Source organism: Eubalaena glacialis, chromosome 15 (genome assembly GCF_028564815.1).
Source record: "Eubalaena glacialis isolate mEubGla1 chromosome 15, mEubGla1.1.hap2.+ XY, whole genome shotgun sequence".
Classification (NCBI taxonomy): Eukaryota; Metazoa; Chordata; class Mammalia; order Artiodactyla; family Balaenidae; genus Eubalaena; species Eubalaena glacialis.
In genome coordinates this window covers 28,109,005-28,134,038 of record NC_083730.1, presented here as the reverse complement: position 1 = coordinate 28,134,038, position 25,034 = coordinate 28,109,005, and the positions used below count along the sequence as shown (strand labels likewise).

General features: G+C 47.3%; 1 protein-coding gene across 2 annotated transcripts in view; it reads right to left on the bottom strand.

The window, feature by feature from the left end:
- LOXHD1 (lipoxygenase homology PLAT domains 1) overlaps positions 1 to 21,032 on the bottom strand; it is a 216,302-nt gene extending 195,270 nt beyond the window's left edge. For both annotated transcript variants that reach the window (XM_061169894.1, XM_061169895.1), the window contains exons 1-4: positions 20,903 to 21,032; positions 14,551 to 14,665; positions 7,865 to 7,945; positions 5,760 to 5,944 (exon numbers count right to left, since the gene is read on the bottom strand). In XM_061169894.1, the coding sequence (XP_061025877.1) occupies positions 5,760 to 5,944; positions 7,865 to 7,945; positions 14,551 to 14,665; positions 20,903 to 21,032 (511 nt within the window). The remainder of the gene's footprint in view (positions 1 to 5,759; positions 5,945 to 7,864; positions 7,946 to 14,550; positions 14,666 to 20,902) is intronic.
- Positions 21,033 to 25,034: the final 4,002 nt, after the last annotated feature.

Below are 25,034 nucleotides of genomic sequence, written 5' to 3'. Positions count from 1 at the left end.
AATTGGAATTGCTGGTAGGAATGCAAAATGGTGCAGCTGCTGCGGAAAGGAGCGTGGCAGTTCCTCAAAAAGTTAAACATAGAATTACCATATGATCCAGTAATTCCACTTCTGGGTATATATCCAAAAGAACTGAAGGCAGGAACTCAAACAGATATTCGTACACCAATGTTTACAGCAACATTATTCACAATAGTCAAAAGGTGGAAACAATCCAAAGGTCCATTGACAGACAAATGGATAAATAAAATGCAGTCTATACATACAATGGAATATTATTTGGCCTTACAAAGAAAGGAAATTCTGACACATGCTACAATGTGGATGAACCTTGAAGATACTATGCTAAGTGAAATAAGCAGTCACAAAAGGACAAATATTCTATGATTCCACTTATATGAGGTTCCTAAGTAGTCATTTTCAAAGAGACAGGAAGAAGAATAGAGGTTACCAGGGGTGGGGGGAAGGGGATGGGAAAATGGAGTTATTCTTTAATAGGTACAAATTTCAGTGGGGGAAGATGAAAGAATTCTGGAGATGGATTGTGGTGATGGTTTCACAACAATGTGAATGTACTTAGTGCCATTGAATGGTGCATTTGAAAATAGTTAAGATGGTAAATATTATGTATATTTTTCCACAATAATTTTTTAAAAGAAGCAGGCAATAAATATTATGTATATTTTTCCACAATAATTTTTTAAAAGAAGCAGGCAATGGAGTCAGGGAGGCCCTCTGCACGCTGTTCTGATGAGGCCCCATCTGAAACACAGGGTTCTAGCTTAGGAGGCACGTTCTTGAGGGGCAGTGATAAACCAGAGCTGCGCAGGAGCCAGGCTGGGGATGAGCCACAAGAGGAGAGGCTGAGGAACCTGGGGGTGCAATCCCGAGAGGAGAGAGCCCTGTCTTCCTACAGCCTAAGGGCTGACGTGAAAACCTCCTGCGCCGGGTGAGGGGAGGTCCGAATCAGACTGGCAAACATCTCAGGGAGACTCACGGGGGTTTAATTTCAGGCTGACCCTTCTGACAACAAGTGCTGCTCAGCAGTGGGATGGGTTGCCCTGGGAGGTTGGGCAGCATGCCCCACTCAAGAAAGGCTAGATTTAAACCAAGGCTGGAGAAGCAACTGGCAGGGATGCTGTGGAAGGACTCCTGTGACAGCAGGAGACTGGGCCAGCTGACCTCCATGAGCCCCTCGCTCTGATCCCTCAGGCTCTGATCTCTCAGGTGCCCTTGGTCTTGCCCTGTCCAAGGGGCAGACAGAAGGCACATTCCACCAACAGCTAGTAGCCCTGCCTTCGAGTCCCAGCTCTGTCAGTGATTGGCTGTCTGATCTTGGATGAGTCACTACCTCCCGGGCCTCAGTTTACTCATCTGTGTAATTAACACCTGCCTGCCTTCCCTCACCCCCACCCCCAGAAGTGTGGCAAGGACAAAGTGAAGCAAAGACTCATGAAGAGGAGAGCCCAGATACCTTCGCAGCCCTCCTCCCCTCCCTCCCGGCCTCTGCTTTCCCTTTCTCTCAGAGCAGGGCTGGTAGTGTTTCCAAGGATGCAGTTTGCACACCACTGGTGGTACGTGCGATGCTAGGGGTGATAACATGAGGTTTATCTAATGTTGCGTATTTATTTTAATATGTGCTAATTATCCTTGATATTTGTAGCAAAGGATAACAATAAAGTTTTTAATGATAGCGATATCGACTTTCTTTTTAAAATATACTTACAAGTTAATATAAGTTGTAAAAAGTGAGTTAAAGAAGAGTAATAATAACGAAAGTGATATCTGAATAAAGCAAAAGTCTTGAAGGAGGAATGTGAGTGGCTGGGATTTGGGAACCCCAGATGGATTGGGGAGATATAACAGCCTGGGCCCCCAGGCCTGGTGATCAGATGCAAAGAAAACCAAAAGAAAAAGCCTTTTTGGTTGGTCCTATTGCCTGGTTTCCTTAAGGTGCCAGATTTTACCAACCGATTGACAATTAAGAAATAGAACTAGGTTCTTGGATCCTCCATCCACATGACTGTCGACTTCTACCTCCTTCTTCTTGAACCTGCTGTCTCTGTTCGTACTCATGCCAGTGGCTCCATGAGGAAGAGGACAGCCCTGACTCAGCCATTCCCCTCAAGGTGGTAGGAACATGTTGGGTCCCTCCCCCAAAGTATACTTAAACAGAAGCCTAGAGAGGAAATGCCAGGCTCTGTGCCACACGGCGAGGGTGACATTCTTGTCCAGGGCAGCAGTTCCAGTACACCTCGGCTTAGCTTCTGCACCAGGGAGGGCAAGCTCCCCTCAGGCACTTGTGTCTTTAAGCATTATATGTGAGATCCCCTGTAGAGGAACCATCTAGAAAACTAATCAAGGCCCAGTCCCCTCCACTCCACTATTATCTGCTGATCACCTTGGTCAAAGGGTTGGTCGATCAGCCTGGAACACCTACCTTCCCTGAGGAGCTGGAATGAAAGAAGGTTCCAGCCGATTATTAGCCAGAACTTTGGGAGATGGCCCTTGGGGGTGGGGAGAGGGGAACAAGGGGAGGAGGGCATGGAATACACACTGAAAATGCCCCCTTTCCTCTCTTTTCCTTCTATTGTGGCTCACATCCCACATTTTGAAATATTTTTACCTGTCAAACTACGAATAAAGAAATAATTATCTTCCTCATTTTGATGATCAAAGACCTCCAAACACCAAATTAGTATAGTTCCAGGTGAAAAGAAAAGAAACTTAACCTTTTGTTTACCAATGCAGTCCCTGAATATTTGAAGATCATGTTTTTCATTCCCTCTCCCAGAATCTAGCCTGGAAATATTAAAAACCCAATGCCCCCCAGCCCATAAAGGAGCAGGGAGCCCAGTTAGGCAGCCTGATTCAGAGACTTTAAGAAAACACTACCCTGGACAGTTCTTGTGGAAAGTTGGGGAACCACTGAGTTACATTCATTCTTTCTCAATGGTGATTTTCAGAAGCTCTTCTCCTAACAGTGGAGCAATGGATTTTCATGTGACCAAAGCAGAAGGTTGGATAAGGAGCTAAAAGGAGGGAAAAGGCCAAGAAAGAGGAAACTAAGAGAACAAAAGAGAAAGATGGCAAGCTTGAAAATTTGCTAAGGATTCATCCTGATAAAGAGACTGGATCAAGGATTAAAGTGCTTAAGGTCTATAGGAGAATTGGTGAAATTCACCCCAATAGAAAAGATAGGCACAGGGGGCATGGGCAGACAATTCACACACACACACACCACAAATGGCCAATAAACATATGAAAATGTTCAACCTCACCAGTAATCAAAGAGAGAACATTGAAAAGCTCCTTTTCCAGAATGGCATCACCAAAAAACCTACAAACAATAAATGCTGGAGAGGGTGTGGAGAAAAGTGAATCCTCCTACACTATAGGTGGGAGTGTAAACTGGTACAGCCACTATGGAGAACAGTATGGAGGTTCCTTAAAAAACTAAAAATACAGTTACCATATGATCCAGCAATCCCACTCCTGGGAATATAACTGGAGAAAACCATAATTCAAAAAGATACATGCACCTCAATGTTCATTGCAGCACTATTTACAATAACCAGGACATGGAAGCAGCCTAAATGTACATCAACAGAGGAATGGATAAAGAAGATGTAGTACATATATACAATGGAATATTACTCAGCCATAAAAAAGAACGAAATAATGCCATTTGCAGCAACATGGATGGACCTAGAGATTGTCATACTGAGTGAAGTAAGTCAGACAGAGAAAGACAAATATCATATGACATTGCTTATATGTGGAATCTAAAAAAAGGGTACAAATAAACTTGTCTACAAAACAGAAATAGAGTTACAGATGTAGAAAACAAACTTGCAGTTACCAGAGGGTAAGTGGGGGGAAGGATAAGTTGGGAGATTGGGATTGACATATACACACTACTATATATAAAACAGATAACTAATAAAGACCTACTGTATAGCACAGGGAACTCTATTCAATACTCTGTAATGGCCTATATGGGAAAAGAATCTAAAAAAAAGTGGATATATGTATACATATAACTGATTCACTTTGCTGTACACCTGAAAGTAACACAACATTGTAAATCAACTATACTCCAATAAAAAATTAATTTAAAAAAATAATAAAAGCTCCTGTTCCCATCCAGCTGGGAAATTAAACAAAACTACCAGCTGTTGGCAAGGCCGAGTGGAGTGGGTGCTCTTGCACAGCTGGTGGGACTGTGCACTGATGGGTCCTTTCTAGCACACTTTGGGAATACCCATTAAAAGCCTTAACCCTGTGTATTCTATCTGACCTAGAAATTCCACTTAGGAATTTATCTTAAGGAAAGAACCATTTATCTGTGCAAAGATTTAGGTGTATTGTTCATAATAGTATTATTTATAATAACAAAAAATTTAGAGGGGGAACACAGTATAAATGTTCAACTATAAAGGATTCAATGAATAAATGATGGTATCTCCCTACACCAGAATGCGACACAGCCATTACAAGTAGGGGTGTTGAGTGACATTTAATGGCTTAGAAATATACATGCTCTAAAACAGGGGATGTTGTAACAGCCCATCCTTTCAAACTATATATTCATAGAAAAGACTAGAAATAAGTGCGCAAAAATTTCATCAGTGATGTTTTTCCAGGTGATGGGATTACAGGTATTCTTCTTATATAATTGTGTTTCCATATTTTCTAAATTTTCTGCAATGATCAAATTTGGCTTTTGTAGTAAAAGATGGATAACATATCTTTAAAAAAAGAATCAGTGAAGTTGCAGGTTATTGTGATGGGGACAACAAAGGAATGGGGCAAGTGTTCAAGGTCAACTGGGAGGTGGGAGATAAGAGGTAGACAGAGAAATTGAGAGCTGAAGTCCATTGGAAGAGAGGATATGTTTATGTGCTCAGCTGGGGTGCAAGAGCCAGTGGCACTTGGAGACCACTGGGTACATGCTGGGAGGTGAAATATGTTCTACTGGGTGACCGTGGGAAAGTCACTTCTCTTCTCCTGGCCGCCAAGTTCCTTTCCCCTCCGATGGCCCATGACTCTGTGCAAGCAGGCTATTATGATGATGGTACCCACATGTGATGTCCCCTTATTTGAAAAGACAAATACGTTCAATAATGGGGTGAGGTGAGGTCAGGACTTTAGGTGACAAAGGAGTGATAAAATAGGACATGAGATACAATGTGTATTTTTACATGCTTTGATCCCCTGCTTCCCATTTTTCCTGTAGAGCTAAAAATGACTGAATTTAAGGATTTGGGCCAGAAATGTACTTGAAATAAGTTGTTTTACTCCTCATAAAATCAGGAGGAGTTGGGGGCAGCACAATGGAACTCTGGAAGCTGTAGATTGCGATTCACATCCACCATGCCCCCCTGGCTGGAACTCACCTTCCTTGGGCATCAGAAGAAAAGCTAGGGAATAGGAAGACAGGGGAAACTGCCTTTGAACTCAGAGGGAACGCTCCGTAGATACATACGCATCAACAAGAGCTGTTGAAATCACAGGGTACGCTCATGGCTGCGCCCATTCCTCCATCGCGGGTCCAGGGCCTCCTGCATCTCCCACTTTCATGAGCCCCCAGAACGTGCTCTTGGGAGGGACCCAAGGAAAAGCTGGGGCTTCCCCTGGGCCCTAGCCAACAGGAAGAGGTGGCAAGGGGGGATGGGGCTGCCCAGAACAAGGCAGAGGCCTGGGTGAGCCCAGTGCAGGCAGGGAGGGATGGCGGGCAAGCCAGCCTGGGCACTGACCTCTGGGCATGTCCATGGGGTTGAAACTGGCCAACAGGTCGCGACACCACTGGCGGTCACCCTCCACCTTGCTCAGCCAGTTGTTGCAGTTGAAGTAGTAACGGAGGTGAGGCCGCTTCATGTCGGTCACAATCACATGGTCCAGGTACCAGCTGGCGTTCAAGCCTGTGTTGTCATGCTCGATTCTGGTGCAGAAACAGACACCCACACCATCACTGGCAGAACAGAAACGACGCCTCTTCCATACTGAAATACCCCAATGTTTGTTCCAAAGAGAGGTTTAATCATTTTGATGTTGTTGTTACTTTACCTCTCAGACCTCAGTTTCTTTATCTACAAAGTGGGGACTCCTTGCAAGGTGGATGAGCTTATGAATGAATGTTGCATCGTTACATTGCCCACAAGGAAATATTGCCTTCCATGGAAAATCCAGGATTGCTAAGGCTTGCAGTGGGACCATCTTGAGCTTCCCCTCTCTCCCTGACTCCCAGACCCACCCCCTCACCCCAGATACTCAGTCCCACCACCCAGAGGATCCCCCATGGCCACATAGACTGGTGTTGCCCCATAGAAATATCACATGAGCTTCATGTGTGAGCCAGATAGGTAATTTTAGATTTTCTAGTAGCCACATTGAAAAAGAAAGACACTGGTGAAACCAATTTTAATAATATATTTTGTTTAATTCATTTATCATTTCAGTGGGTATCCGTGTAAACATTTATTAATGAGCTATCTTACATCCTTTACTTCATACTAGTTTTTCAAAGATCTGGTGTGTTTTTGCACACACAGTGCATCTGGTTGGGCTAGCCACATTAGAGTGATCAATAGCCCCATGGGGCCAGGGGCTACTGTGCTGGGCAGCAGAAATCCAGACTCTTCAAAATTTGGCCCCCGTTATCTTCTCCCACTTCCTAAAGTCCTCTTCATCCTTGACAGTCCAGTTTTCTCTTTGAGGCCCAGTTTCTTCCCCAGAACTTGACCCTTGGATGACCTCACTTTGCACCAAGCATCCCATCACAGTGAGGCCTTACAACTTGCAGGTCTTAACGGGACAACCACAGTCCAAGACAGCACACACATGGATGACACACAGATGGATGACACACATGATATACGCAAGGATGCATGCCTCTGCCTGGCATGAAGCCTGGCACATAGTGGACCTCAGCTTAGTGGTTGCCTTTCCCACACACTGACACCTTCTTCCCGACCCTCCCCCATAAGAGCCCCTTCCCTGTTCATAACCCCCTTTCCCCACACAACCAGTGCCGGGGCCCTCATAAGTCCCTTATTTTCCCAGTAAAGAGAGTTCATGGCCCTATATTTTCTAGTGGGAGGAAAAAAAAAACAAGGACTGAATGGAGGCAGCATTTCCTTTCTGTCCAGGCCCTCTAGTCTGGGTACAGTCAGACCATAAGTGATCTTGACATGCTGGAAAATGGGCATGACTTGATTGGGGGTGGTAGTAGGTGGAGGGGGGCAAAAAGGGGCAACTGAAGGCTGTTCCTCAGCAACCAGGCTGGCAGAGTTATCCCTCCCCACACATTCACAAAAACTCCACCAGAGAGTGCAAGATTAGGGGAGATCTCTGTCAAAAGGCATCCTGCAATGTGACCTGGCATCTCTAACACTCACTGGGCGCTTACTGTATGCCAGTTAATATTCTAAACACTGACTCATTGAGTTCTCACTAACTCTAATGGTGCCCTAGGAGCTGGGCACTATTATTACAGACAAGGAAACTGAGGTTTGGAGAGGAAACCTTCCCAAAGGCCCACAGCTGGTAAATGGCAGGGCAGAAATTTGAACGAAGGCAATCTGGACTGAGTCTACTAACCACTTTGCTAGGGTTTTTCAGAGCATATTTCCCAAGTGTGTGAAAAATTGTCTCAAGTTGTCTTAACCCAAAGAAGTGAAACTCTTTAATGGGCAAGTTTAGGGAACAGTGACTCAGAGTGGGAGGGAAAGACTTGGGTCTTTGGTCACCCCTCAGATGACGTCAGGAGAGCAATCAACACCCAAAAGTACCAGTAGTGAAATCAGTTCCTATTCTACTTGCCTTCATCTCACCCCAACCTGGTCAGGGACCAGGTTCTCACCTGATTTTGTAGATGAGGCCCACATTATTGGTTCTCACCCGGAACACATCGATGTTGGCTTTCTCAAAGGCAGATTCGCCCCTGCAATGAAGGTATGCACAGTTAGCACAGACCAGCACTTGGCTCACAGGCCCTGGAGGAGAGCCAAAGGCTGGCATCCCCCTACTTCCTCCACCATCCCACTCCAGGAAGTGCTACTGGCAGCCAATCCCATTCTGAGATTCCTTTCTGACATGGTTTGGAGAGGTGGAGGGCAAGGATGGTTAGTATTCATTCCTTGCTTTCATGCCCAGGTTCTTATGGGATCCTTGCTAAGTGTCATTAAGGCAAGCATGGTGGGCAACATTAGCCCCATTTTACAAACAAGTAAATTGCTAGTTGGTAGCAGAGCTGGGACCAGAACCTGGCTCTCCAAAGTCATGATCCAATGCTCTGTGGCTGCTCTGGGTTGGGAGAGTGGAGGAGGAAGGAAGGTGTGATAAATGCCATGGTGCTCTTGGGTCTGCAGGCCTCCTGGCCTCTCCTCCTCACCTGCCTTGCTCTTGCTGGGGAGAGTTGCAATGGCAGCCCCAAGTGGATGCAAACCTTGGGTGGGGGGCCATGGTCCTGCCATTCCAAGGAAGGAAACACTCAACCCAAACCAGCGACCAGGGAAGTGCGGGCAGTGAGGGAATGCATATCTGGCATCCTACAGACGGTGCAAACAGAAGCAAGTGCCCCTGAGATGTTTCTCAATGAGATGCCCAAGCAAGTCCAGACTCGGGAGTGTCCTAGCATCCATCAGCTTAGACACAGGAAGGCTGGAGCACCGAGTCCTCTGGGAGTGGAAGCCTGAATCTCACGTGGACATCTGCTCTGTCCTCTGTGTAGGCCAGGACACCCGCCGCTTGAGCCCAGGCCTGCTTGCAGCTCTTCCTGCTCCCACAGTGAAGGCCTCACAGGGCTGAGAGCTATGGACCTCCCTCAGTGCTCCCGGCCAGGGCTTTCAGCACCGGCACACAGCCCATGGGAAAAGAAAAATGCAGAAGATATGTCTGTTTATTGGCCATCACGTGTTTCAAAATAAAGAGGGAGGTGAAAGGGCTTCTCCCCAAGGCAGCAAAGGCTCAGACTCTCTCAGTAACAGAAGGCTTTTAAGGTTCTAGAGACCCAGAAGCTGTGATTCTGCAAACAGACCCACTCTGGCAAACAGTCTGGTCTGGGGAGATATTTCCTTATGGTGGGCACGTCATGAGACATGGGGCCCAGGGCCCTCCTAAAGCAGTGCAGAGCTCACAAAATCAGGTGAAAATGTGCATCGAGGCCGCCTTGTCAGGGAGAAGAGCCCCCAGTGGTGTAGCCCGGGGAACAGAGCGAGAGGAGAGAGTGGCGGGAACATCCGGGTTTTGCTGGAGTGAAAAGGCCCGCCCCCAGGCTGGCGACATGGACCTGTCAGAATCTCACTTCCAAGGGTGAGTGACAACATGGCCTGTATTCTGTTGCAGAGTCAAAGCAGTTGTTAAACGACTTGCAAAACACATGAACATCGATTATGTGCATCAGGACTGTGTGAATGGGAAACAAGGAAATGGATAAGAGGTATTTTCTGTTTCAGTATACAAGACAAGGAAATCGATTTTTAGAATAGACAGGAGTCTCTATATCATATAAATACCCTACAAAGCAGTCACACTGGGAAGCTCTATGATGGAATATTATGCAGCCATTAAAAATCCTATTGTGAAAGAGTATTTAATACAACAGAAACAGGTTTATGAAATAGGCTTAAAAGAAAAAGCAGGTTAAAAATAGAATGTATAAACAACAACCAATACAAAAAGGACACCAAGTTCATTTAAAAACAATAAAGAGGGGGAGGATTTATACAAAAACATCATGTCTACATAATAAGACTATTATGAAGTGCTGGTTATTTATTCTTGTGTTCATTTTTTTCAGTTTTCTGAAGGGAGCACATCTTGTTTTCATAATTATGAAAAAAGCACAGTCCCCTGTTTCAGAAACACCCGCTCCATCCGGCCCACAGCTGCTTGTGGTGAATTCTTCGGAATGAATTTGAGGCTCGCTGGGCTTCATCTGCTGAGGGTGCATGGAATTTGGGAAACAACCAATGCCAATGAGTAGGGGAAGAGGAGAGTGATTTGGAAAAGAAAAGACAAGGTGTGATTTGGAAGGAAAGCAGCTGGCTTTTTAGGGTGCTTCTCATAAGAGTTCCAGCTCCAGCAGCTGCATCCAGCAAGGGGAGCTCCGCACCTTCAAAAAGGCCCTGTGCACGCGACCAGGTGGAATGTGGATTTGTACTTTCCAGCATGTTTGTTAAATAATCGACCATGCTGCTTTACAGTCACTCAAAAAAGAAATTTTAAAAAGCGAGGTGGAAGAAGGGAAATGAGGAGGAAAGGTTTGCCAGGATGGGCAGAAGGCGTGCTCCACGCTGTCTCAGGACCACACTGGAGCATCCAGGGCATCACAGGATGTGATGCAATCATCCACAGTGTTTACAACATGGAGACCAATATCCTGGCAGACAAGAGCAAAGCCTTCTGCATTGCAGCGGTCTCTCTTCAGAGAAGGGAAAGCAAAGGACTGCAGAGACAGGGCTCTACAGACTCCCTCATCTCAGGGAGGGGCCAAAACAATCCCAGATGAGCTCCAACCCCAGCCCACTTGGGGTCAGACTCCGAAATCCCCCCTTCCAATAAGTCAGAATACAAATGCTGGTGGGTTTCAGAAAACTGACTGAAGGCGGTGTGGAAACAGCAAACGACTGAGGTCCCTGGCCAAAGAAACATCAGAAATAGACACTTCTTCACATTTCCTTGTGGGAGATGGCAGGTTTTCCACAGCTCCTGGTCAATCCTCAAATGCAGGACACAGCTCCCTGCCCGTGCCTGCCGTTTCACAGGGATCCCACCCTTTCCAGGCAGCACAGGGCATTTTAGCTGCCCCATGGGCAGAGCCAGCAGGCTAAAATGCCAGGATTCTCCCACACTCGCAGTTGGTGAATTCTCAACAGGAGAACCGTGTTCCAGAAGATACATGAGATCCCATCCTTCTGCCATATCCTAAACATGTGACTCATTGTTGGGGGTGGTCCTGGGTAACGGGGAACAGGGCTTCCTCTGGGATCCAGAGCTGTTGGCACTTCGCTAGTGTGGAGGTCAGGGCAGAGGTCAGCTAGCAGCGGAATAGAAGTGAACGTGTCCCACTCTTTGCTGCCTAAGAGAGGGTCCAATGTGTGCCAAGGAATTTAGACCCCAGACCATGAGGGTGAGAACAATCAGGCACCGAGGTTCTTCTTGCAGCAGGAATTATTTTGTATTGGAGAATAAAAAATCCTAATAAGCCACCCGGGAGTAGAAGGTACAGGCCTGGGGCAGAGGAGAAAGGCCACAAGAAAGAGTGGAATTGATGGGAGAGAGAAGAAAGAGGACAAGGGAGAGGCAGGAGAGAAAGGTTGGGTGAGAGACACAGCCAGAGGCTGCAGAGAAAGGGGTTGGGGAGAAATTCCAGGAAGGGTGGTGGCTTAACTTTAAGACCTTGGTGCGGGCAGGCGGGGGGGGGGTGTCTATCTAGTATTCTATTTTAAGTTGTCTGTGTTGCTTCCATGTGAACTCTGGCACCCCGAGTTATCAGTGAAGTCTGATGCACACCAAAATGCCTTGTAATTTGTGTGTGTGTGTGTAGGTGTGCATGTGTATATGTGTGCTTGCGTGGATGTATGTGTGTGTGTTTGTGGGTGTAAAACAAGGAAAAGGAGCTCAGTTCCAGTTGACACATGGGTGTGGGTGTGGGTGTGGGTTTGGGGTGACACAGTGTGGCGAGGAGGGAACAGTGGCAGACAGTGTGAGGAGAGGAGATTTCGAGACCAGTGGGCATTCTGAGCCAGACCCCAGGGACTGCTGAGGGTGAGGGCTGGGCTGGGCTCACTGCATCTAAATCTCGCAGAGCTTGGTGACCTCCGTGGCCGCCTGCATGTTGGTTACACGGCAACCTGGACTTCCTCGGAAAGCAGTGCTCCTCTCCCAGACTCGAGGTCTCCATCTTGAATTGGAAGGGTCTCAGATGGTGAGGATTGTGTCTATGCAATTCTCTTTTTAGACAATTTCTCAGGTCTTGCAGCAGCCAGACTCTGGTCTCCTCTTTCCCTGTTTATCCTGCTCACCGCGGTCAGATTAACCCTTCTTGTCTGCACAGTACGTCAAGCCTCCACAAGGCCTTCTCCAGTCTGGTCCTCCCCTGCCTTTCCCACCTCCCTCCTCTCTGCCCCTCCATGCAGCCGGTAAGTCCCAATCCAGCCCCCATTGGCCTGCAGTGTCCCTTGTGGCCTCCATACTTTTTCAAGCTGTTCCCCCTCATCTAAAGTACCCTCTTTCTGCCCCTCCTCTGTGAGTCCTGTTCACCTGTCGAGGTTCAGATCACATATCCTTCCCTGTAAAGTCCTATTCTAGCCACACTGATACCAAATCATTTAGTGAGCTCTACTTGCAAAGAACTGGGATAGATGCTGCAGGCACAAAACAGACCTCCCATCATCCTCTGGCTCCACCTATGCATCCCTCTATGCATCACCTCTCCAGCCTCTCCAAGGACATACAGCTGATGCTGCAAACGTGCCTGTATCCCTGAAACTACCCATTTCCTGCGGGATCCTGAAGAACCCTCTGGACCAGCTGGATTGGGATCCTGGCCTAATCTGTGCCCCTGGTGCCCAGCCTGGAGCAGGACACAGATACAGGAGAGACCCCCACCAGCAGACCCATGGAGTAATTGGGGGGAAGTTGATTCCTACATGCAGGCTGTCTCAGAGAAGCTGGCTGCCTTTGTGTGGTTTCAGAACCACCCGGAGACCTGCTGGCCCTGCCAGCTCAGTCATGCCTGAGACCCTTCTATCGTGACGCAGCCTTTCCTTCCCATTGAGAAGGAAGGCTGGAACTCAGACTCCCAGGGAGAGGGGACACAGTGACAGACCTTCACATGGGGTTATAAAAGTTGACTCTGGGGACCTTCCTGAGAAGGTGTTTCGACAGAGGAAAAAGGTGAGGGGGGAGAGTCTGAGGATCCAGGTGCATGAAAGGAGGAAAGGCAGTGAGGAACCACCACAAAAGGGGAAATGGCACTTTTTGTTTAAAAAAAAAAGAAAGACAGGCTGGGGACTCCAGAAACGAAGCCGGCCAGCTCCCCAGGGTCTAGTGGCTTCTCCCTAGAGGGGTGCACTCCGGGGAGAACACATGGCAGAGAGGATGGACATTTCATGTATTCTCTTTACCGTGCCCACAGCACTGGAGAAAAGGGCTTCCACAAGCGAGTCACTCGGCAGTGCAAGCAGTACAAGAAGGCAGGTACCCTGTTCTGCGGAAATGGACAAAATAGGACGTTATGCCTGCCTCAACGCTGCCGCATTTACACCAGAGGCTGCCTTCAGGGTAAATGTGTTCCCCTGGGCCTGGTCAGTCTGCTAAGCACAGAGTTTGTGGATCTCCTGGCCTGTGGACCCACCTTTCTACTGCTTCGCCTGCCGCCCCTGGAAGTGCCAAGCTATTAACTCCAGAGGTCACACCCTGGAGCCCCAGGAGGCCTGCAGGGGAGTCTCCCACACACCCTCTAGGGCCACGGGGTCATGTGCTTGAGGAAATGTCTGCATCAAGACCCTGGGGTTTGAGGACCAGCTTTACCATCAAAAGCTCCATGACTCAGAGCTGCTCACCACTCACCTCTAGGCCCCAGATTCCCCGTGAGCAGGTTGGAATAGATTTAGTTGTTTTCAAATTTTTCTTGGCTACAGAGCCCTTGGTGCAAAGAGAATCTGACTGAGAAACTCGGTGGATATGATAAGCATAAGTCAAGCTGCTCCAGGGGGAGGAATGCTAGGGTATTGGGATCCCAAAACCAACTGACCAATCCCCTGTTCCACTCAGCACAGGGTGAAAGACAGCTGCCCAGGCCACCAGTAAGGCCCCTGGCCATCTCTGGAATTCCATGATTCAGCTAGAATGTTGCCATGTGTAGTAACTGTGTGTGCACATGTGTGGTGGGGCAGAGGGGATGGAAAGGAAGAGACAGCAGCCTCTGCTCTCAGTGGGACACAATGAAATGGAGGGCACAAGTGTGCACACACACGCACACACAAGCACATCTACACAAACACACGCACTGACTTGAGTGTGCGTTAGCGGGCAGGCAGGTTCAGTATGATGCTGGTCCCAGGTGAGACGTAGGTACAGAGCATTTAAGCTCATGGCTCCGTCACATGCATGCCTTGTCCCCTCTTCCCAAAAGTCCTATGAGTTTGGTAAAATGAGGATTATCACTTCCAGATGACATATGAGGAAGCCAAGGCTTTGGATGCCAAGAGATTTGACCAAAGTTATATGGCAACTAAATGGTAAAGCTGGGCCTAGATCAGGTTTCTTGATCCTGAGGGCTTATTCTCCCACATCAAAGGACAGCTAATATGAATTCTTGGGAATTCTGAGATCCAAAGTAAGCATTACTATACACAAAAAAATCAAGAGAGGAGCTAAGGAAATCACTGGGAGAGGCCTGGCTGGCATGTGATCAGTTGTTAGTAAGGCCCACACCACTTAATACACCTGTGGACACACCTGTCTTCTCTCATGGGTTCCAGAACTTTATCAACCCCCACTAACAGCCCAGGACCCCGCCAAGGCTGAGTTGGTACTCACTTGCTGGTAAGATGGAGCTTGGGAGAAAGCCCGTTCTCTCCAAAAATGGTGATGAAGACATTGGCATCCGTCCCTGCACCACGAACATCCCCCGTGGCTGTGACCACCTCGTACACTGGAGGAGGAAAGAAGACAGACCACAGGCTCAGAAGAAAGCCCAGAATCCTACGTGGGCTCGGAGAAGCCATAGCTCCTGCCGGATCCACAGGGGGATGCCCAGCCACAGAGCACGCTCTGACCCTGCTGCAACCCGCAAGCCTCTGAGCCAGGGTGAGACCCACACCAAGCCCTGCTGTGAGACCACAATCTCCCACTTAATGCGACACATTCATTTTACAGGTAAGGAACCTGCAGACAAGGGGACAAGCCCAGGTCACACAATACATAATGTCAACACCAGAGCCCAGCCCAAGGCCTCCCAATGCCTGTCTGTGATCTTTCCAGCACAGCACATGGGTGCCATCCTAGCCAAGACCTTCTTCAGAGTTTGCCCCTGGCTCTCACCTTTCTCTCTGCCCTCTACACAAGGCTGCCTTGCAGGCCTCACTTCCTGTGACCTCCTGGGTGTTGCCATGGCAATCTCAGGATAACACATCTTAGTAAGGGGGATGCAGAACTTTGCCAGTGAGTCCCTGTAGGCAGGGGCACTGATTTCCCCTCTCTTTGTCCCCTTGAAGCTTGTTCTGTTTGCTGTTGATGTCTTTCCTTTTGATGTCCCTGGTTCTGATGAAGGTCCCCGTGAGGGGGAGAAAGGAAGCAGTACATTTGCGTGACTCCCTGTCTCTTGTGGTAACCAAAGCCTTCATTCTTCACAGTCTACACCACAGGGATTCCTGATCGGCAAACAACTCCTAGAGCCCTCCCTGAGATAACTCCAGGACCTGAAGTGTTGCCCATATGGTTTGCACATATACAAGGATGTTTCCAAACTGAGTGTTCATAGGAAAATGACCAGCACGGTGGAAATTCTAGAACCACATCACATGAGAGAAGACATATAGGCCTGGAGATGCCTGGTTTAGAGAAACAAGTCTGGGGTATGGGAGAGGGATAAAGAAACTACCTCCATAGCTGCTCCAAGTGTACGCAGCTACTTCCCAATAAGACACTAACCATTAAAAAATGATAAATTAGACAGTTAAAATTAAGAACATCAAGAGAATGAAAAGGCAAGCCACAGACTAGAAGATATTTGGAATGCACACACAGGCATCCCACCATAATACCTTGTTTTATCACAATTCCCTTTATTGTGCTTTACAGATATCGTGTTTCTTGCAAATGGAGGGTTTGTGGCAATCCTGTGTCAAGCAAGTCTATCGGTGCCATTTTTCCAACAGCTTTGCTCACTCCTGTCTCTGTGTCACATTTTGGTAATTCTCACAATATTTCAAACTTTTTCATTATTATTATATTTGTTATGATGATCTATGATCAGTAATCTTTGATGTTACTATTGCAAAAAGATTGACTTGCCAAAGGCTCAGACGATGGTTAGCGTATTTTTTAGCAATAATGTATTTCTAAATTAAGTTATGTACATTTTTTAGACATAATGCTATTGTACACTTAATAGACTACAATATGGTGTGAAACATAACTTTCATATGCACTGGGAAACCAAAAAATTGGTATGACTCGCTTTATTGTGATATTTGCTTCATTGCTGGGCTCTGGAACCGAATCCACAATATCTCCGGGGTCTGCCTGTCTCCAAAAAAAAGGACTCATACTCAGAAAATGTAAAGAATTCACACAAATCAATAAGAAAAAGAAAGACCACACAATTGCTTTAATGAGCAATAATTTGTTTTAAAGATAAACATACACTTACCATAAGACCCAGAAATTCCCCTTTTAGGTATTTACCCAAGAGAAATAAGAACATGTCCACACAAAGATCTGCACACAAACTTTCATAGCAGCTGTATTCATAATAGCTCTAAACTGGAAAAACAACCTAAATGTATCAACAAGTGAATGAATTAAAAAAAGTGTGGTGTATCCATACAGTGGAATTCTACTCAGTGATAAAAAGGAATGAACAACTGACATATGCAATACAGATGAATCTCAAGCACACGATGTGGAGCAAAAGAAGTCAAACACAAAGCACTACACGATATGTAATGCCAGCTATGTGAACTTTAATCTATTATAACAGAAAGCAGAGCATGGTTGCCTAGGGTTGAAGTTAGGGGGAATTGCCTGGGAAGGGGCACATGGAACTTTTGAGGGATAATTTAAATGCCTTATATATAAATGGTGCTAGTGGTTACATAGATGTATACATTTGTCAATACCTATCAAATGGCACATTTAAAGCAGATTCATTTTATTGTTAATTATATTTCAATAAAGTTGAAAAATGGGCAAAAGACTTAAATAGGCATGTCATAAAAGAGGATATCCAAATGGCCAATAAACATAGGGAAAAGGGCTCAGCGTCATTATTCATAAGGGAAATGCAAATTAAAATTACCATGAGACACTACATATACTCACCAGAATGGCTAAAATTAAAAAGACAGACAGATACTAAGTATTGTCAAGAATGTGGAGCCATTGGCACTCTCATACATTGCTGGTGGGAATATAAATTGGTACAAGCCCTGGTAACTAAACATAAGCCCACCCTATGACTCAGTGATTCTACTTCCAATTATAAATCCAAGAGAAATGAGTGCATGTGTCCATCCAAAAATGTGTACAAGATCTGTAGCAGCTTTATCCATAATAGCTAAAAACTGGAAATAACCCCAAATTCCATCAACAATAGAATGGTTAAACAAATGGTGATATATTTATAAAATGCAGTAGTACACAAATAATAAAAAAGAACAAGCTATATAACGAGTCACAACATGGATAAATCTCTTGGATATAATGTTGAGTGAAAGAGAAGCTAGACACACAAAAAAGTGTGTACTGTGTGATTCCATTTATATGAAGCTCAAGAGCAAAAAAACTAATGTATGTGATAGAATCAGGAGGGCCATTACCTCTGGGAAGAAGAGTAAAGGAGCTTTCAGGAGGTTAGAAATGTTCTGTGTCCTGTTCTGAATGGTGGTTACACAAGCATGCACATGTGTAAAAATTCATCAGCTGTTCCTTTTTGAGTTTTGTGCCATATATATATATATATATATATATATATATATATATATATATATATATATATATAACATATATAATATATATGTGCACATACATATTATATATATTCTATAATATGCTGTATATACATATATATAATATGTATATTATTCCTCAATTTAAAATTTTTAATTTAAAAAGTTCAGACAGCTGAAGAACTATCTTAGAGAAGACAAATATCTCATGGAAGACACAAAACTCTGTTTGGTCCAGAGAGGAGGGTCCCAACTAGTAACATCCCCTGGTCAGCACAAAGAAGAACTGTCAACAGCAACAAGGGTTGCTCCTAGCACAGAGCATGACAAATGGGAGATGCTCGATAAATAATTACATAGATGAATGAATGAAAAAACAAATGAATGAATGAAACAATCAATGAAATGAATGTGGACTATGGAAATAAATTGACCAGTATGTAAATCTCAATTCTACCATACTGGCTGTATGATTTCAACCAAATTTCTTACTGAGATTCATTTTCCTTATCACTGAAAGAGAGAAGTTCTTCCTTGAAGGATTATCATAAGGATTAAATCAAATAAAACAAAGTTTTCAACTTTCATACTCATTGACCTAGTATATTTCCACTTCTGGGAATTTATCTTACAGATACTCCTTCGCAGTTGGATGAAAGATATTCATTCCAGAAGTGGTAAACTGTTACCATCATCACATCACCATCATCACCACCACCATCATCTCCATTGTTGTCATCATCAACATCAATATCATCTTCAACATCACTACCATCATCTCCATTAACAACATCCCCAAGAAGGAAGGCTGCCTTGGGAAACTGTATTCCAACAGACGCTGGGTAGCCCCCTGTCTGGGATACAGGAGAGAAAAGGGCCCCAGGGTTAGAAGCTTGTGCAGGATGGCCTCTGAGGTCCCTTCGGATCCCAGATTCTGGTAGGAGTCACTCTCTTGCCCTCACGGGCCCTGTATTAGTCAGGAGGTAGACCAGTGCACCGGCCTCAGCCTACCCTCAGAGCATGGAGGGAGCTGCTCTCCTCCCTCTGGCTGTTGGTAAACTCCAGTGTAGCCTGGAGGCGACCTGAGGAACAGAGAAGGAAACCTAGGCCTTTCTCCTCTTCCTTCTTCTTCTTCCCCATCACACTCATCAAGATTCTCCACGTAATGCAAGAACCCAGGGCTCAAAGGGAGTAGGCGACACATCGTTCTACAACAGAGAGGGTAACAATGACAGTGCAGGTAAAGTTCAGATAGTGACTACTGTCAAAATCATACACATTTATCGCCCAGTCCTGTAGCTGACTGCGGAGTCAGTGGGTCTGTGTCTCTTAGAAATGTCAGCATGGCACCCACCCTGGCTTGCTCTTCTCCAGCTATTTTTAGCAGAGCAGATTGGGCAGTACAAGAGTAAGGACCAGCCAGACCAGCAAGATTCAAATCCTAACTCTGCTACTTACTAGCTTTGTGATCTTAGGCATGTTACTTAACTTCACTGTGCCTCAGTTTCCTCACCTGAAAAAGCAGATTTTAAGAACCCAACCCACCTTGTTGGGTTGTTGTGAAGATTAAACCGATCCACATGGGTAAAGTGCTCAGCGTGGTGCCTGATGCATTAAATACATGATTCTACTGAACAGCATTGTGACCTGAAGTGGGGACTTGTCTTGGGAACCGTTGAAGTTCTTGTCTCTCCTGCTTGTGACCTTGTTGAAATCACTTCAGTTCTCGGAGCCTCAGTCCTTAACCTGAGACTAATCACACCTGCCTTGACTGTTCTCAGGGATCTTGAGGATTCAAAGTGAGAATGGAAGTGAAAAGGCTTTGAGAAGGGTAAAAAGAAGAGGGAAGCTGTGAAGGATCATATAGTCACACTAAGGCAGGCAGAACCCATGAACAGAAGTGGATGGGATGGCGGCTATGAGAGGTTCTCAAGTGTTCTCACCAGCAGTCGTGTTGGCTGGGGCAAATCACCCCAAAGCTGAGAGTATTTGTTATGGGTGCTGCCCGCACATCTAGCCTCAATGCCCCTAGCCCCACCAGACAGAGCTTGGAGCACACGTGCTGAGAAAAGGCGGCAACACCTCACTTGTTCTAGGTCCTTCTTTCCTCCCCACAATACCCACCTCCACCCCAGAAGGTGCCCAGGACACCACGCTGGGAAAGGGGCCTCGGCAGAGTCACAGCCTCATAGTGCCATAGCAGCGACCACCTTCTCTGAGCTTGGGTCTGTGCTGGGAGCTGGGTTAGGAGTCAGGACAAATAAAGGAGGACCCCCCAACCCTGCACAGAGGTCAGGATGGCTGAGGCCACAAGCCCAACAGAATCGGATATAATCAAGGAACTCCCAGCAGACAGGAATTAAGGAGGGCAAACAAGCCCATGGCAGGCACAGAGCAAGCATTCGATACTTATCTGGTGAATGAATGGGGGAGTCTGGTGCTTACAGGGAGTAGTGAGCCAGTTTAGAGGAAGCGCTGAGAACTTAAATGCCTTCAGGGACCAGGCAGGCAGCATTGAGGAGTAAAACAGACCTATGAGTGATAAAGTCCGCTGCCTATGGGCATTCACAGTCAATCATATTTTTTTTAATTGTAAAGGTAAAACAACACCAACAAAAACAACAAAGCAAAAAAAAAAAAAGCTGTCTGCAAGCCAACCCTGGCTCCTGGATCCCCAGTTCACCCCTTCTCTGGTTTACCTGACAAGAAGATAGAGCATTTCTAAGCAGCTCCCATACACCCCAGAGGAGAAGGACTGGGCCCTGGGTCCAAAGCACCAACTGCCCCCCCCCATGTGGGCCAGGGCCATCGCCTTGCAAAGCCCCAGGCCCTCACCTCCATCGGCCACAGTGGGCAGCGGCCCCCAGCCCCTGCTCGGCACCTGCTGAGTGCCCAGGTCTCTTCCCACAGGCCTCTGCACAGCCTGATGCAGGCCACCCCTCAGAGACCAGGCGGGAACATGGCTTCTGGGACGTGTAGGACCTGGAGAGTGTGGGCACCTTGGTTCTAGTCTATTCTGTGCCACTAAGACTCTGTGACCCTCGGTACGGTGGAGGCCCCAGTGTACCGCAAGGGGATGTAGTATAGACCCAACAGGATAATCCACGAGAAAGGAGTTGGGTTGGAACCTAAGATTCCTCCCTCAGCACCAGGGAGAGGATCGTATGGGCCGCGCTGCCCCTGCCTGTGCCCCCGTCCCTGCAGGCCAGGACCCCGCCCACCTCTGGCCTTGTAGTACTCGTGCTCCAACTCCCCCTCATCATCTTCCGAGGCGTAGTTCAGCAGCTCCTGTTCGTACACGGCCAGAAAGTCGATGTCCTTCTTTCTCCTCTTTTTCTTCTGGGGCATCATTTTGCCCGCCGTCCCTTCCTGCCACTCACTGCCACCCCTTTGCACCTCCTTGGACCCGCGGCCCTCTCACCTGGAGCTCCCGTGCACACGCCTGGGTGGGCCAGAGCCCACACAGGCCCACAGAGCTGTCCTGCTCCCCTCTCCTCGCTGGCCCCTGAGCAGAACCTCGGTGCTTTATCTCTGCCCTTCCTGTCTCTGGCCCCTCTCTCTGGCACCCTCTCCCTGACCACCTCCTCTGCACCTGCCGTGTGGTTCTCTTTGGGTCTCATGACTTATTCATGGGGACTGAGGACAGGCTATCCTCCTTACCCCTCCCTTCCCCACCCGCCCCCCTCCTCCTTTCATGGAGAATCAGGTGACATCAAGCCCTTGGCATCTGTTCCCTACCTGGCCTCACAGCAGGGGCAGGTGGGGCCTTTCCCATAAAGATGCCCCAGCCTCACAGCCCCAAGGGCCGTGAAAGATGCCCCCAGGGCCTGAGACCTTTCTGAGGAGGGCAGGGCCCCAAACAAGCTGGGCCCCCAGGACTCAGAGGACTCCATTTCTCTCTATTATTCATGACCTCTGCTCATCTTACGGGGCAGGCAATGTTTTTACTGGATGCTTCTCCATCTCTCTGCTTCCATCTCCTCAAGACTGCTGGCTCTGGAAGTGGCCATTCCACCAGGAGAGACCTGCTGCTCTGATGAGCACTCAGACCACCCACAAAGTGTTTTCTGAGTCGTGAGTTCCTGGTGTTGTAGCCAGAGCCAAGGGCACTGGGAAAACCCATCGAGTCCTAGGTGACCCCCATAGTGCCCCGACAGGCCGGCAAGATTAACCAGCATCTGTTCTAACAAGAGCTCTCCATTTACCCATATTGCCCTCTGCACTTGCAAGGAGGTAATAGAAACCCTGAGAGCTCACCTGGATGCCCACCCCACTCAGCCCTTACCTTCCCTGCAGCCCCACATGGGGATTCTGAGTCAGAGAGAGAGAACCAGAGGCCCCTCTCTACCTCTGATCAGCAAGAAAGTTTCCCTTAGGGCCACTGGACTCCTCTTCCTTGCTTATTTTGTTTTATTAAGATTTTATTAAGATTTCTTACAACCCGAATTTAAGATTTCTATGTAAATCCTGAAAGCTAGAAATTTTCAATCCACTTGGAACTCTCATTCCTCTGTCCTGGAGGCGTGAGGTCATCAGACAAAACTGGTCTGCCCACCACCTCCTGGCTGTGCAGCCTGGGCAAGCCTGTCTCCCCACCTATAAAAGGGGGAGAATGACTCATTAAAGCATATTGAGCACTTGGAGAAAATACTCAGTAAGCAGAAGCCTCTGGAAGACAGTAGAAGCTTAATAAATGTTCATGACTGAGGATTTCTCTCTTTCTTATTTTGTATGGCGGGGGCGGGGGTGGTGGGTTGTGTGTGATGCTTCGTTAGCATCTCAGATTGTCCCAGAAGCCCTCCTTCGGGTTCCGTAGGCAAAGACCAACCGCCGGTGTCCTCCTTCCTCTGTGGGTCCCGACCCACACTAACACATCAAAGACACTAGTGAACAGATCAAAAATCCAGTTTCCTGGGAGGACTGTCTTGTAAGGTCCTGCTTACTTGTTACCCATCTCCCGCCTCTCCCAGCCTTGAGCTCGGTGGGGGCAGGGCTGGTGCCCCCTTGCTCATGTTAGGTTCCCAGTACCTATAAGATGCCTGGCACACTGTGGCCTTCAGTACCCCTTTGTTCAGTGAATGAATGGATGCTCGAATGAACAAATTGCAGCAGAGCTCTAAAGCAGCTACAAGGAAAACAGAATGAGCTGAAAAGCAAACACACTTTACCACGATGTATTGGTAAAATGTTCCAGAACCAATATCGTTCTGAGCACATTTGGCTTGGAGAAGAGGACATTTCAAGGGCCTACAAATGTGAATGATTGTCTAGACTAAGGCTGAAAGGGCAATCTTACACCCGCAGGTGGTGATTACAGAAAGGCAGGTTTCAGCTCAATCCAGGAAGAAGGATGGGAGCACTGCCTGGGGTGACAGTGTCACAAGAGATATGAGGGCTGGATAGCATTGCTTGTCTGCCTACAGCAGAGGGCACTCCAGGGGCCTTTGCGGATTTGGACCTGGCAGACTTTCCATCAGGTAGCTGGGACATTCTATGACACTGAGTGGCAGGTGCAGGTGCACAGTAAGGAACCATGACAGGCCACCCAGCTAGTGGCCACCGTGATGCGCCAGCTCTAGGCTCTGCTGCAGAACCTAGATCAGACAGAGGGGGCTCTGTCCCAAGACCACCGGGGACTGAGGAGGGCAGGAGGGCCTCTGCCCGCCACGCCTGGCCCCCCAGCCTGAGGTGGGATGCAGAGAGGAGGGAGCTGGTCTGCAACAGCCACAAGACTTTCACGGCTCCTCTCCGTCATCTCTGTGTCTCACAACCTCTCTGCCCGGAGCTGAGCCCACCTACAGTGCCCTTAGCCCCAAGCCGCAGTGCCCAGGACCCCCTGGCACCACCTCCCCTTCTCTGTTCTCAGTCTCCTACCCCTGAGATGCTGTCAAGGTCAATTTTTCCTAACGTGGGATTCCAGGACTCTGGATTCGACTCTGCAGAAGAACTCATCAAAATGACAATTTCTGATCCCTTACCCCCAACCACTGAATCAAAATCTCTGAGGGGGAAACTTGGAATCTACATTTTCAACAACCCCCTCTCCTCCCAGGCGTTTTTCTATGTACTGAAATTTGGAGCCACCGTGACCTATATGTCCCAGGTGAACTCACTAACTTGATCAGCTCACCTGGGCCATGGGGGAGGATTAACAAGCTTCCATCCCGGGGTGCACAGCCCCGGCTGCACATCAGAGCCACCTGGAGAGTTTTTAAATGCTGATGCCTGGGTTGTCCCAGAGATCTTGATTTACTCAGTCTGGGGCAGCCTGGGCAGTGGGAGTTTTCAAAGCTCCTGGGTGACGCAGGACATCCAAGCAGCAGTCAGCACTCACATCCCTCCCCAGAGCCTGGGGCAGCTTTGTGTTTTGGAGCCACCCAAGTCCCTACCAGGGGAAGGCATTTCTGGCCCTAAACGTCATCACTCAGGAAAGATCAACTTTACCTCCGCCTCTGTTCTGCTGAGGGATGGTGTAGGGTCCCCTCAAAGACTGAATGAGGAATAGGAGTGAAGTTTAAGTGTGGGTGACGCACGCCCCCTGCTGGCACCATATGGTTTGACCTCCGTTGTTAATTATGCATTCGGTTCTTCAGGATGGAGACCTTAAAGATTACTGGGAAATCACTAGGGAAATATCATTTTTCATGAGGATCCATTCAGAGAAAAAAAATGAAATGAAGTGTTCATTTTACATGAGGACCCATTCAGAGAAAAAATAATTTAAATTTTCATTGGAATTTTTTCAAAAAACTGAAATCAAAATATTTTTAGAGAATCCCATGGCCTTAGAACACAATGATTAAGAGAGCAGAGTCTGAAACAATACCAAGTGTTGATGGGGACGTGGAGCAACTAGAACTCTTACACCGCTGGTGGCAGTGTAAAATGGTACCACCACTTTGCAAAAGAGTTTGGCACTTTCTTATAAAGACTCTTCCCACGTAACCCATAATTTCCACTCCTGGGTATCTACCTAAGAGAAGTGAAAATACATGTCCACACAAAAGCTGCATTTGAATGTTCATAGAAGCTTTATTCATAATAGTCACAAACTAGAAACAACTCAGATGCCCATTGACTGGCCAAGACTATTCAGCCATAAAAAAGGGAAGAAGAGGTGATACATGCCAAAACACGGATGAGTCTCGAAAGCATTGTTCATAGCGAAAGAAACCAGTCAGAATAAACTACATGCTGTCTGATCACATGTATTTGACATTCTAGAAGTGGTGAAACTAGCCTAGTGGTTGTAGGGGCTAGGCACGTGGGGAGGGGATTGACTGGAAGGGAGCATGAGAGGGCAGTGCTGGGCCTCAGGCTCTGCCCTGTCTCTCACTGGCCTGCCTCATCTGC